The sequence below is a fragment of the Pelodiscus sinensis genome, unplaced genomic scaffold (assembly GCF_049634645.1).
Source record: "Pelodiscus sinensis isolate JC-2024 unplaced genomic scaffold, ASM4963464v1 ctg42, whole genome shotgun sequence".
NCBI classification, from domain to species: Eukaryota; Metazoa; Chordata; order Testudines; family Trionychidae; genus Pelodiscus; species Pelodiscus sinensis.
The window spans coordinates 1,175,476-1,190,602 of record NW_027466041.1 but is presented as its reverse complement, the minus strand read 5'-3'; the positions used below and the strand labels follow the sequence as shown (position 1 = coordinate 1,190,602).

The window sequence follows — 15,127 nt, the reverse complement described above, 5'->3', positions numbered from 1 at the left end:
GTCCTCCCGGATGGCAGCCTGCAGACAGTGCAGCCAGGCTACCAGCAATGTGTCCACGAGACACAGCAGAGTCCCCAGGGGCCGGTCTCATTCCATGTTGCAGAGAGCCGTGGTGTCCTGAGTGAGGGCAAGCAGAGCACTCCGAGACACAAATGTTTTGCTGTCCCTCAGCGAGGTGGACCAGCAAGCAGAGAAACCTGAGAACTGTCTGTCTGGGGTGGGGGTCGGGTCCCTTTAAGCATAGACCTCGGCTAGCCTGAGGCAGCAGCCCCACACACTAAGTCCGACCCTGATGCCCTGCCAGCACTGGTTCCGGCCAGCCTTACCTTCGATTCAGGGTCCACTCAATGTGGACATGCTATTTCGAATTAGCAAAATGCTAATTCGAATTAGTTTTTAGGTCTAGATGCGCTAGTTCGAATTAGCTTAGTTCGAATTAACTAATTCGAATTAAGTTAGTTTGAATTAGTGCTGTAGTGTAGACGTACCCAAAGAGACTTAACTAGGTTCTAACTAATGTTAAAGACTTGTGAGTACTGCTGAGAGCACTCTTGCGAGCAAGCGAGAAGGGAGCTCCAACAACCATCACGGGTAGTAGGGGTGGAGGGCCAGCAGGGCTACGTCTAGACTGACATGATTTTCCACAAATGCTTTTAACAGAAAAGTTTTCCATTAAAAGCATTTGTGGAAAAGAGCATCTAGATTGGCACGGACGCTTTTCCACAAAAGCACTTTTTGCAGAAAAGCATCCGTGGCCAATCTAGACGCGCTTTTCCGCAAAAAAGTCCTGATTGCCATTTTTGCGATCAGGGCTTTTTTGCGCAAAACATTACTGTGCTGTCTACACTGGCCCTCTTGCACAAAAGCTTTGCGCAAAAGGGACTTTTGCCTGAACAGGAGCAGAATAGTATTTCTGCAAGAAGCACTGATTTCAGACAGTAGGAAGTCAGTGCTTTTGCGGAAATTCAAGTGGCCAGTGTAGACAGCTGGCAAGTTTTTCCGGAAAAGCAGCTGATTTTGTGGAAAAACTTGCCAGTCTAGACACAGCCCAGGGGTATATATGAACCGCTATACCGGCGCCATTCCAGGGGGCTCCCCTCCTGGCCCGATGGGTACTGCTAAGGGAAAACTCTCCGACAAGCTGTGCATGCGGTGCACGCACACCTAAGTCGAATGGACATGAGCAAGCACTTGAAGAAGAACAGATGCTTGTTATGTTAACAGCAGCAAGGGAAGGTCAGAAATACTGTGTGTCTGGGAGCCCCACATGGACAGGGCTGGACTTTGTCAGTGCTGCAATACCTTGGGAAGCAGAGAAAGTGCTGGCAGAGATGTCCAGGACGGAGTGATCTAGGAAGAGTTCTTCCATTAAGTGGCTCTCTGAATCACTGCATTTTATTATTCACATTCAGTAACTTGGAACAGTTACTTGTTGCAAGACATTAGGGGTGCGTCTACACTGGGCCACTTATTCCGGAAAATCAGCCGCTTTTCCGGAATAAGCTGCGAGCTGTCTACACTGGCCGCTTGCTTTTCCGGAAAAGCAATGACGATCTACTGTAAAATTGTCAGTGCTTTTCCAGAAAAACTATGCTGCTCCCATTCGGGCAAAAGTCCTTTTCCTGAAAAACTGTTCTGGAAAAGGGCCAGTGTAGACAGCACAGTAGTCTTTTCCGCAAAAAAGCCCCGATCGTGAAAATGACGATCGGGGCTTTCTTCTGGAAAAGCGCGTCTACATTGGCCACGGACACTTTTCCAGAAAAAGTGCTTTTCCGGAAAAGCATCCTGCCAATGTAGACGCGCTTTTTCCGGAAATACTTATAATGGAAAACTGTTCCGTTTTAAGCATTTCCGGAAAAGGGTGCCAGTGTAGACATAGCCCTGCAGTGTCTGCCTCCAACACCCCACTCAACATACAGGTGCTGATCGTGCTGAAAGATGACTAGCTTCTCTGAAGTCATTGAGGCATGGGGCTCATTACCACACCTGGATGTACATGCAGCAGGAGTGTCTCTGAGCACCTAGGCCATGGGCAGAGTACTCAAGCCTTCTCCAGAGACATGGATGTTTTTTGTATTCGTTGGTAAAAGCCAAATCCCAGCACAGGGTAAATTTGACCTTCATGCACTGTGTATATTGTTTGCAGAGCAATTTGAGGAATAAGTCTGCCCTCCCCACTCTAACTGTAAACCTAGTATCTGGACAGAAAAGAGCAAAGACCACCATGCAGGAGACATCTGGGGACTCTACTGAGATCAGAAGCAAACCTTGTTTTAGGGTCTTTATTTGTTATCTAATTGACAATGATCCTCCTTGCCCTATAACCTAGCACAATTCAGCATGCCAGGCAGACTGAATGGGAGAGGCCCATGACTAGAAATGCAAGGGCCCTTCCTATCAAGCAGGAGGTGCACTAGCAAAGCTGTGTGGGGACCAGGAGTGAGGTGCACTGGCAGAGATGGAGGGGAAGCTGCTCACATTAAACCTGGCTCTATCCCCCACAGTACATAATGCTCATACCCCTGTTTCACTATGGGCACAAATCCTGGCCCATCCCATTCACCAAGAGGATCTGGAGCTCTGGGTTTTGTACTTACGGCTTGCGAAGCCATCATCTCGTTGATGCTCTGCTCGTACTGCTCTGCCAGGATGGCGAGCTTCCTCGTCTGCTCGTCTTTCAGACTCTTCAGGATCGTTTTGTGCTCGCTCTTTGGAGTGACTTCCAGCTGGTGATTCTTGAGTGCTTTATACTGCTTCGTCTGCACTTTGCACGTGTCCTGGAACTGCTTCTTGATCTGCATTTCCATGGCCTGCAGAGAAATGGGAGAACCGGAAGATAAAGGGAGGGCTTTGGGCACTGAGAAGGCTAACAGGCAGGGCTATGGTATGTCCAAAACAAACAGATATAGGAGAGTGCAGCTAGTTATTGGACAAGGCATTACCATGCTCTCCATCACCTCATACCCACGGTTTTACTAGCTGATCCACCAATACAAGCGTCAGTCTCCCTTAGAGACAAGAGGCTTCTGACTTAGGTCTCTATTTAGACAAGCACATTATTAACTTTAAGACACATGGAACCATCACGGGTTCATTCACCTGCACATCTCCCAATGTAATATACGCCATCATGTGCCAGCAATGCCCCTCTGCTATATAAATCAGCCAAACTGGACAGTCCCTATGTAACAGAATCAATGGACACAAATCTGATATTAGGAATGGCAACATACAAAAACCTGTAGGGGAACACTTCAATCTTCCTGGACACTGTAGCAGATCTAAAGGTAGCCATCCTGCAGCAAAAAAACTTCAGGACCAGACTTCAAAGAGAAACTGCTGAGCTCCAGTTCATCTACAAATTTGACACCATCAGTTCAGGATTAAACAAAAACTGTGAATGGCTAGCCAACTACAAAGCAGTTTCTCCTCTCTTGGTGTTCACACCTCCAGATCAGCTACTAGAAGTGGGCCTCATTCTCCCTGACTGAATTGACCTCTTATCTCCAGCCTTACTCTTGATTGGCACTTTTCTTAAGCCTGCATATTTATACCTGCCTCTGGAATTTCCACTACATGCATCTGACGAAGTGGGTCTTTGCCCACGAAAGCTTATGCTCCTACACTTCAGTTAGTCCTTTCTGGTTAAAAGGGCAAGAGACTGTTTTTTCTTTGTGATCTTGTCTGATATCTGTTTTGTGGGCATTAATCCTTTGGCGAAGTGTCTGAGACGTTTGTCCAATGTACATAGCAGACGGACACTTTCGGCACATGTTAGCATAAATTATATTTCTGGATGCGCAGGAATGTGTGTTCTTGATCTTATAACTCACTTGGTTAGGTCCAATAATGGTATCAGCAGAATGAATATGTGGACAAAGCTGGCAACGGGGTTTGTTGCAAGGGAAGGTACCAGGGTTGGTATTAGTGTGGTATGTCCTGTGGCTGTTGGTAAGAATCATCTTGAGGTTAGGTGGTTGTCTATAGGAGACTATGGGTCTGTCTCCCAGAGCCTCTTGGAGTATGGTATCCTGTTCCAGTATAGGCTGTAGTTTATTGATAATGTGTTGGACAGGTTTAAGTTGGGGGTTGTAGGTGATGACAAGTGGTGTTCTATTGTTGGTTTTCTTGGGTCTGTCTTGAAGTAGATGGTTTCTAGGTATTCGTCTGGCTCTTTCAATTGGCTTTTTTATTTCTCTGGGTAGGTAGTTGAGGTTTATAAATGCTTGGTAGAGATCCTGAAGCTTCTGGTCTCTGTCAGTGGGATTAGAGCAGATGCGGTTGTATCGCAGGGCTTGGCTATAGACGATGGATCGTGTGGTGTGTTCTGGATGGGAGCTGGAAGCATGTAGGTAACTGTATGAGTCGGTGGGTTTTCTATAGAGAGTGGTGTCTAATTTTCCATTGTTGATTTGTACTGTGGTGTCCAGGAAGTGGATCTCTCGTGTAGAATGGTCCAGGCTGAGGTTGATGGTGGGGTGTAGGTTGTTGAAATCTCTGTGGAATATCTCCAGTGTTTCTTGGCCATGCGTCCAGATCATAAAGATGTCATCGATGTACCGTAGGTAGAGAAGGGGTGAAAGGGGACGGGAGTTGAGGAAACGTTGTTCTAGGTCAGCCATAAAGATGTTAGCATACTGTGGGGCCATGCGTGTACACTGGAGATATTCCACAGAGATTTCAACAAACCCCTTGCAACAAACCCCGTTGCCAGCTTTGTCCACATATTCATTCTGCTGATACCATTATTGGACCTAACCAAGTGAGTTATAAGATCAAGAACACATATTCCTGCGCATCCAGAAATATAATTTATGCTATCATGTGCCGAAAGTGTCCGTCTGCTATGTACATTGGACAAACATCTCAGACACTTTGCCAAAGGATTAATGCCCACAAAACAAATATCAGACAAGATCACAAAGAAAAAACAGTCTCTTGCCCTTTTAACCAGAAAGGACACTCTCTCAATGACTTAACCACCTGCATTCTGCTACAAAGACCTTTTACATCTGCACTTGAAAGGGAATCCTCTGAACTGTCATTCATGTTAAAATTCGACACTCTCCGAGAAGGAATGAACAAACACTCAAACTATCTCACCCATTACCAAGGGTGTGTCTAGACTACAGGGTTTTGTCGACAAAAGTGGACTTTTGTCGACAAAACTATACCTGCGTCCACACTACTGCTGAGTTCTGTCGACATAACGTCGACAGAACTCAGCAGTTTTGTCGACGCTGGTAAACCTCATTTTACGAGGCATAACGCCTTCTGTCGACAGAGTTCTGTCGACAGAAGCTGTTATTGCATGTAAACTGTCCTTTGCGTCTACACTACCATGTCGACAAAGCAGCTTGCTTTGTCGACAGAACTGAATGTAGTGTAGACGCTCTTTGTCGACAGAAGTTTTGTCGACAGTATCTGTCGACAAAACTTCTGTTGACAAAAGCCTGTAGTCTAGACGTACCCCAAGATAGCTTCCCCAATTATCACCTGTAATACCATTAGCTCACAGACATCCCACTCTCCCCACCTCTACTATCATCAATTCACAGACACTTACCTTCCTTCCTCCCCCCCCCCCCCGCATCCCCCTCCTGTTCTGAAATGTGATTTGTCCTTTTCATATTTGTTCATTTTTTTAATTGTATCCTTTGGTATATATGGTTGTGACTATTTTCTTCCATTATTTGATCTGAGGAAGTGGGTCTGGCCCACGAAAGCTCATCATCTAATAAACCATCTTGTTAGTCTTTAAAGTGCTACATTGTCCTGTATTTTTGACCACACGTGTCCTTTATTTTTTACATCAGGAAGGGGGGCTACGGACGGGTAAGTGGAAGGAGGTTAGGGAGGAATGGGGTACGAGCCCCTGATGGGGAGGACTGGGGTGGCTCTGCGGGCTCCTCGGGGTGGAAGCTCTCCTGTAGGGCCTCCTGGATCCTGACAGCCCCCCGATTGACCCCCCCCCCCCCCCGGATGGCAGCCTGATGGCCGAGTGCTGTGATGTGCTGAGTGTGGGCACTCAGGGCACTGCAAGTCAGGACTGCTTTGCTGTCCCTCATCGAGGTAGACCAGCAAGTGGGGAACCTGAGAACTGTCTGTCTGGGGTGGGGGTCGGGTCCGTTTAAGAACAGCCCTCGGCTAGCCTGAGGCAGCAGCTCCACACTCTGGGTATGTCTAAACTACATGGCGCTGTCGATGGAGCCATGTAGATTTGTTTGTTCGGCAAAGGCAAATGAAGCTGCGATTTAAATGATCGCAGCTTCATTTAAATTTACATGGCTGTCGCGCTGAGCCGACAAACAGCTGGTCAGCTGTTTGTCCGCTCAGCGCGTTAGTCTAGACGCTCCCCTGCCGACATGAAAGCCCTTTATCGACCTCCCCGGTAAACCTCATCCTACGAGGCATAACGGGGAGGTCAATAAAGGGCTTTCAGGTCGGCGCGGGAGCGTCCAGACTAGCGCGCTGAGCCGACAAAGAGCTGATCAGCTGTTTGTCGGCTCAGCGCAGCAGCCATGTAAATTTAAATGAAGCGGCGATTATTTAAATCGCCGCTTCATTTCCCTTTGCCTACAACCCTCATCTACATGGCTCCATCGATGGAGCCATGTAGTTTAGACACAGCCTCTAAGTCCTGGTTCCGGCCAGCCTTAACCTTGGTTCAGGGTCCACTCAATGTGGACATGCTAGTTCGAATTAGCAAAACGCTAATTTGAACTAGTTTTTAGGTCTAGATGCACTAGTTCGAATTAGCTTAGTTCAAATTAGTTAATTCGAATTGTTAGTTCAAATTAGCGCTGTAGTGTAGACGTACCCTAATAGAAACTACATTTCCCCTGTTCCAAGCACTTACAACATGCACCAGGCACAGGAGGCCAGCATGTGCAAGGAGCACTTGGGGGATACCAAGTGTCAGGAGGAAAGGCAGGTTGGTGACAGGCTGGTCAGGGCATGCCAGCGGGCAAAGAGGAGGGGATAGGTGCAAAGCAGCTGAAGAAAACAAAGCTCCCCAATACCTTCAGGTTTTTTGGCTGCTGCCGGAGTTCCCTGAAGTGCTTCTGGTGCAGCTCCCTCTCCCGCCGCTTGTTGTACTCCAGCTGGTTCTCAAGCTCAGTCTGGTGCTGCAGATGGATCAGGTCCATCTGCAGCTTCTGCAGCGTGTGCAGCTGCCGGTACTCCAGCTCACGCATCGACTCGTCGTGCCGGATCAGCATGGCATGCTCCATTTCTTTCTGGGTCCGCTTTTTGTTTAATTCCTGAGTAAGACACAGTGCGAGGGAAGCTAGGGGCTGGAAGGGGCAATCTCAGAAATAGGCAACATTCATTCTCTCTCGTGCTGCAAATCTCTCCCTGCACAGATATGAGAAGTATGGCCAGCCATCCCACTTGGGAGAGCTGCATGTGCTGCCAGGACACATACAGCACCAACAGCAAAGAAAGTCTCAAAAGATGGTTCCCAGAACAAACATGTTCATAACCTCCTTTGGTCCCAGTTTTCCTCTAACTCCAACCCTGTCCTTTCACCTGACTGTTATCTTTTTCCTCCCACCACTTACCCAGCAGGTGGCACTGACATGCAACATGCTTTCTGTAATACATGATATACCAGAGTGCAGCTACCTCCCATGTGAACACAGCCTCTGCATGCTCAGGAAGCAGGGGAGATTCCAGAGGGCTTCTGAGCACTGGTGCTTTCCTGTCAGTTCAGTGCATTTTTATCAACCCTGGGTGTGTCTAGACCACAGGGGTTTTTTTTGAAAAAAGTGACCTTTTTTCGAAAAAACTTCCCCTGCATCTAGACTGCTGCCACATTCTTTCAAAAGTAAATCAAAAGAACGTGGAAGTTTTTTCAACTGCGGTAAACTTCATTTTACGAGGAAGAAGGCCTTTTTTCGAAAGTGCTCTTTTGAAAAAAGGCGCTATGTAATACAAACTGTGCTTTTTCGAAAGAGAACATCCAGACTGCCTTGGGTGCTCTCTTTCAAAAAAGCAGCTCGCTTTTTTGAAAGAAGTGGTTACAGTCTAGATGCTCTCTTTTGAAAGAGGCTTGTAGTCTAGACGTAGCCCCTGTGGGGTGCCAGGAGCAAAGGCATCTCCAAGCACTACTAGTGGAACCACCACCAAGGCAAGGCTGATCAGATACCTTTGTATACCCCAGAGCAAGCCAGGAGAGCTGTGCTGCCAACTGCTGTAGGTAGTGCCATTCTGGCCCCTGCTGCATGGCTTTTGCAAAGCCAGTGTATATCGGCTCCCGTGGAGCCACTTGGCCCCCTCCGCCCATGCTGCTGCTTGCCCCCCCCCCCTTCCTCTGCATTGCTACCTCTCTATGGAATGGTTTATGGTTTTTAAATGTGTGAATGAAAGTCCTCAAGGGAGGCCTCTGTGTCTGGGCAGTCATATGCAAATAGCCTTTTGTCCTTAAGGCTTAGCAGTGGTTGGTAGGGAGTGGTCAGGTGACTCCCCAGACAATAAGGGAATTATTTAAAAAGAATAGGAAGGGAGGAGTCTTTTGTCTTTTGGCTGGGCTGCACCTGAAGGAAGGAGCTGAAGACCCCAGGGTGGGGGGCAGCCCTGGTTTGGAGGGGCAGCTGGGGAAGAGTTTTAGGGTGAGTGTGAAGAGTTTGCACTGAGGTTTCAGTGCAGAATCAGCCAAGCATTTTTGTTTCTTTTGATTTGTAACCTACTGTGCTCTGCCTGGTCTCTCTTATTGCCACTTAAATCCTGCTGCTTCAACTTAATAAATCACTTTTATTGTCTATCAAGCGCAGTGTAAACAATTATTACCTAGGGAAGCAACCAGTGCGCACATTCCCCCTTTCATTGCTAAAGGGGGCTTACCTAATTCTTTGGGGTTTGATCCCATTTGGGGACTGCTCTCTTAGGAGGCTGGGCCCTAAACTGCACTCTCCTTGGACCTGAGGAGATTCAGTGTCTGTTCTGCTTCTCAGTGGGAGCAGGGACCTCAGCTCAGGGCCTTGGCTGGGGGAGACCAGGGAGCTGGCCCAGCAGGACCGAGCAGTGAGAAGACAAGTGGCAGTGGCTGTGTTAGCACTCCAGGAGGCACCCCCTCACAGATGTTAATGGCTTAAGGTAAGGGTGGCTGGGTCTCCTGGGCAGCAGGGGTGGCCTAGTGGTTAGGTCCCAGTGTTAGCTGGGGGCCCAGGGTGTAGGACTTCTGGCCGCTTATCAGAGTCTGTTCCTTCAGTTTGGAGTGTGGCCCCAAGAGCCCAATCTCCCCCTCCTCAGTGGGATTTTCCTTCTGGTTCTCCCCCTTTGTGCCAGGGGGAGGGGCTGCAGGCTTGCATTCTCCTGCGCCCAACCCAGCAGATAGCTGTAGCTCAGGTCCTGCAGACAGCAGATGCAGCTCCTACCTCTTCACTGGTCAGCGCCTAACTGAGGCAGGTTCCCTACTTTTATTCTCCCTCCAGGCCTGGCATTGGCTGCAGGTAAAACAGGGTGGGGCTAATTGGGCAAAAAGGCCTTGTTTAGCCCCTGCACTGCCAGGCCCAGCTCTCACTTCCTCTCAGTAAGAAAGATAGATTTTTTTTAACAGGATTTTTGGAGTGTTGCAGAGATCTCTGATCTTAATGTTTTCTTTAAATCCTGTGTTTCTAATTAATACATGGTAAATTGTATTGCATTAAGGCTCGATCTTTGCTATGTGGTAGAGTTCTGGCTCTTATGAGTCAGAAGTAGGAAGCACTAGGTGTGATGCTAGGTGTTTTGTAGGATGAAACCTTATTTGCAAGCTCTTACAAACATGCATCTGTCTACAAACCCTGAAGCCATGTGTTCATTTGTGTTGGGGCTTCTACTCTTTGAATTGATGACACACATAAGGTGAAAGTTTCAAACCTGGAGAACTTTTATCTGTTTTTACAGTCTCTGTTCACTTGTTCTTGTATAGCATGGATCCTAAACATTCCCTAGAAAAACTGTATTAACCTGAGTGAATGCCTTTTACTCCTTTTTCCAGTGTCAGTAAATATGGGTATGTCTACACTACCCCCCTAGTTCGAACTAGGGGGGTAATGTATGCATACCGAACTTGCTAATGAAGCCCGGGATTTGAATTTCCCGGGCTTCATTAGCATAAAGCCGGCGCCGCCATTTTTAAAAGCCGGCTAGTGCGAACCCCGTGCCGCGTGTAGCCGCGCGGCACGGGGTTCGCACTAGCCGGCTTTTAAAAATGGCGGCGCCGGCTTTATGCTAATGAAGCCCGGGAAATTCAAATCCCGGGCTTCATTAGCAAGTTCGGTATGCATACATTACCCCCCTAGTTCGAACTAGGGGGGTAGTGTAGACATACCCTATTATAGTAGTATTTGCAAGGAGAGCATGACTATTTCTAGTTGAATCATAGATTTGTTTAGCATCCCAGGGTTCATCTAGACAGTGGTGCTATTTTGGGATACTTCTGGTATCCCGAAATAGCGTTTTCTGCATCTTGACAGCATGCCCGTTATTTCGAAATAGCTTTTGAAATAACGGGCGCACTGTTCCAACATCCCTGTGTGGAAGCAGGGAACGGAAAAAGGGAATTTGTGTACAGTCATCTCTCTTATTTGTTAGCAATAAAGCAAGACTCAGGCTAACCCTGAGGCCTTGCAACGCGAGAAGGAGAATTGCAAGAGATGCTTTCTTTGCCTCGCTCTAAAAGATTAGGATGGAATGCTGATTCCAGCGGGAACCTTGAGATAAGGTAGCATCTCAAGGGAATTGTGTGGGCAGACAGATAATTTCTAGCCATTGTTGTATGTAACAGGAAGGTATATATATTGCCCTTTATACTGCTTGTATTTGAAGATCTGCTTAGGAAGGGGGACCCCCCCCATCTAACTGCAGTCTTCCCTTGCAATTGCTTGAAAAATAAACCGTCCCTGACTTGTTGCTTACCAAACGCAGAGTAAGGACTTTGTTTTCTTCCACACCTGTAAACCTCGTTCCACAAGGATTAAGGGCTATTTCAGGATAGCAGTTTATTTCAAAATTTGGCACTGTATAGGCATTTTCGTATGCTCCCTCACTATATCATGCCAGCTCTGTGCAGATAGTTAGCATAATAGACTTCATGCGAGCCTGCAAAGACCACAAACTCAGATAGGATATGAAGGCACACGAGTCAGGTTTATTGTCGAATGAAGTACATTAATAGTCAGCGGTAGACAGCTGGCCTCGGAGCCCCTGTGCGCTTGTACCTGTGACAATGGATTCAGCTCAGTCAATAGTATGGATTTCACTATTGCCTGGACAAAGAGTTAAGTCGAGGTACCCCAACATGTATAGACAGAGATAATTTATGATACACACCTTTTGGCTACGTCTACACTGGCATGAATTTCCGAAAATGCTTTTAACGGAAAAGTTTTCTGTTAAAAGCATTTTCAGAAAAGCGCATCTAGATTGGCAGGATGCTTTTCCGCCGACAGAGGCATGTAGTCTAGACACAGCCTGGGTGGCCCCTAGTTCTTATGTTATGGGAACAAGTAAATCACTTTTCCTTATTCACTTTCTCCACACCAATCATGATTTTATAGACCTATCATATCCCCCCTCAGTCTCCTCTTTTCCAAGCTGAAAAGTCCCAGTCGCTTTAACCTCTCCTCATATGGGACCCGTTCCAAACCCCTGATCATTTTAGTTGCCCTTCTCTGAACCTGTTCTAATGCCAGTAGATCTTTTTTGAGATGAGGAGACCACACCTATACACAGTATTCCAGATGTGGGCGTACCATGGATTTATATAAGGGCAATAAGATATTCTCAGTCTTATTCTCTATCCCTTTTTCAATGATTCCTAACATCCTGTTTGTTTTGATCGCCGCTGCACACTGCGTGGACGTCTTCAGAGAACTATCCACGATAACTCCAAGATCTCTTTCCTGATTAGTTGTAGCTAAATTAGCCCCCATCATATTATATGTCTAGTTGGCGTTATTTTTTCCAATGTGCATTACTTTACATTTATCCACATTACATTTCATTTGCCATTTTGTTGCCCAGTCACTTAGTTTGGTGAGATCTTTTTGAAGTGCTGCACAGTCTGCTTTGGTCTTAACTACCTTGAGCAGTTTAGTATCGTCTGCAAACTGTTTACCCCTTTCTCCAGATCATTTATGAATAAGTTGAAAAGGATTGGTCTCAGGACTGACCCTTGGGGGACACCACTAGTTACCCCTCTCCAATCTGAAAATTTACCATTTATTCCTACCCTTTGTTTCCTGTCTTTTAACCAGTTCTCAATCCAAGAAAGGACCTTCCCTCTTATCCCATGGCCATGTAATTTACACAAGAGCCTTTGGTGAGGGACCTTGTCAAAGGCTTTCTGAAAATCCAAGTATACTATATATACTGGATCCCCCTTGTCCGCATGTTTGTTAACCCCTTCAAAGAACTCTAATAGATTAGTAAAACAGGATTATAAAGCCTTAATCAGCCTTAATCACGATTATAAAGCCTTAGTCAGCGACCAGGGAGCTTTGTGAACAGGGGCTGCAAACAGGGAGTTTGGAAGGGGAGTGGGAAGGCGGCGAGGGACACTCCCCATTCTTTAAAACCTTTACACTAAACTATAATCAAAATTTCCTGAGCTCAGGTGGGCCTTCAGGGGCTGATTGCATCCGAGGCAAGGCTTTGAGCTGGGTATAGCCTCAGCCTTCTAAAAAAGGCAGCCAGAGCAAATGCAGAGAGAGCAGTGAACAGGGCCACAGCAGCCAACAGGGATGTTTGCCTGGGAGTTCACCCTGGGGGAGCCCCATAGTGTTCCGTGCTCTTTTCCTTAATATATATTTTTTCTTCTTCTGCCCTTCAAGGAGACATTGAGTAACATCTGAGGAATCTCTCTGAAGGAAGGCAGGTATGGATGGTGATAGCTCTGCTCTTGTTACCTGCACAGCATGTGCCATGTTTGTCTTCCTCCCAGGAGATAGAAGGGATTTCATCTGCACTAAGTGCAAGCTGGTCACCATTTTGGAAGAAAAAATTAGAGGACTTGAGGCCCAAGTATCGACCCTATGTTCCATCAGAGAGGATGAAGACTTCCTCGATAAAAGGCAGCGTTTAATCCTGCAGGCACAGCAGGCTGAAAAGCCAGTCAGGGCACTACAGGACAAGGAAGAAAACTGGCAGCATGTAACCTCTAGAAGGAGAAGAAGTCCAACTCAGGTATCCCCCATTCATGTAGAGGTAAGTAACCACTTTCAGGCTCTCCCCACAGGCAACACGGTGGAGAATGCTTTGGAAGAGACGTCTCAGGGAAGAAATCAGAAGGGAACACCATCTACTGCAGGGGTGTCCAAACTTTTTTCAAAGAGGGCCAGATTTGATGAAGTGAACATGCGTGAGGGCCAACCATTTTGCCTGACATTCTTTGAACCATTAAAATTAAATGCAAATTAACTATTTTATGCAAAGTTTATTGCAAACGGCATACTTTTCATTTCGTCACATGGATGACAAATCTAAACAGGTGTTAAATCACTCTGCCTTTCATATCTGAAGGCCAGATGAAAAAAAAATCCAGGAAGCTGAAATATACGTCAGGAACATTGTAAAGTACATTACATATTATTGGTAATAAAGGTTGTCTGTCAACTTTTAAGTTCAAAAATATGAACAGGAACATAACACCAAGTATACATGTTGTGTCCAAATATATTTATAACTGATTTAGACCAACTGACATTAACTGAGATTTTACAATGTATTCATCTCAATACATATGGATTCGTTGGGGGCCATAAAAGATAGATATTGCCAAATTACCTGTGGGGCCGTATTAAACCGGAACACGGGCCGCAATTGGCCCGCGGGCCGGACTTTGGACATGCCTGATCTACTGAAAGGCATGGGATGCGTAATCCTAGGAATGGGGGTTCCAGGACCACCACCCCCAAAAGAAGAAGACGGGTGGTGGTGGTCGGGGACTCCCTCCTAAGAGGGACTGAGTCATTCATCTGTCATCCAGACCTGCAATCTCGAGAAGTGTGCTCCTTACCAGGAGCTTGAATTCAGCATGTGTTCAAGATTCTTCCAAAACTGATCAGACCTTCGGATCGCTACCCCTTCCTGCTTCTCAATGTGGGAACTAACGATACGGCCAAGAATGACCTTGAGCAGGTCACAGCAGATTATGTAGCGCTGGAAAGAAGGATCAAGGAAATTGAAGAACAAGTGGTGTTCTCGAGAATGCAGGGGACTTATCAGGAAGGCGAAAGCGCAATTGGAATTGCGGTTAGCAAGGGATGTGAAGGGTAACAAGAAAGGTTTCTACAGCAGGCATGTTAGCAAGAAGAGGGTGATCAGAGAGGGTGCGGGGCCCTTACTGGATGAGGGAGGTAACCTAGTGACAGATGATGTGGGAAAAGCTGAAGTACTCAATGCTTTCTTTGCCTCTGTATTCACAGACAAGGTCAGCTCCCAGACAAATGCACTAGGCAACACTGTATGGGAAGGAGGTGGACAGCCCTTGGTGGGGAAAGAACAGGTCAGGAACTATCTAGAAAAGCTAAACATACACAAATCCATGGGTCTGGATTTAATGCATCCGAGGGTACTGAGGGAGTTGACAAATGTCATTGAGGAACCTTTGGCCATTATCTTTGAAAACTCGTGGAGATCAGGAGAGATCCTGGATGATTGGAAAAAGGCAAATGTAGTGCCCATCTTCAAAAAAGGGAAGAAGGACAATCCAGGGAACTACAGACCAGTCAGCCTTACCTCAGTCCCCAGAAAAATCATGGAGGGGAGCCTCAAGGAATCCATTTTGAAGCACTTGGAAGAGAGGAAAGTGATTGGGAATAGTCAACATGGATTCACCAAGGGCAAGTCGTGCCTGACCAATCTGATTAGTTTCTATGATGAGGTAACTGGCTCTGTGGACATGGGGAAGTCAGTGGCTGTGATATACCTTGACTTTAGCAAAGCTTTTGATACGGTCTCCCACAATACTCTTGCCAGCAAGTTATGGGAATATGGATTGGATAAATGGATGGTAAGATGGATAGAAAGCTGGCTAGATTGTCGGGCCCAATGGGTAGTGATTGACAGCTTGATGTCAGGATGGCGGTCAGTTTCTAGCGGAGTGCCCCAAGGATCTGTTCTAGGACTGGTTTTCTTCAAT

The 15,127-nt window shown here is 46.7% G+C and overlaps 1 protein-coding gene across 1 annotated transcript in view; it reads right to left on the bottom strand.

The window, feature by feature from the left end:
* LOC102445873 (serine/threonine-protein kinase TAO3-like) overlaps nucleotides 1-15,127 on the bottom strand; it is a 159,301-nt gene that overhangs the window by 32,379 nt on the left and 111,795 nt on the right. The window contains exons 5-6 of the mRNA XM_075918556.1: nucleotides 7,023-7,262; nucleotides 2,598-2,810 (exon numbers count right to left, since the gene is read on the bottom strand). Of these exons, the coding sequence (XP_075774671.1) occupies nucleotides 2,598-2,810; nucleotides 7,023-7,262 (453 nt within the window). The remainder of the gene's footprint in view (nucleotides 1-2,597; nucleotides 2,811-7,022; nucleotides 7,263-15,127) is intronic.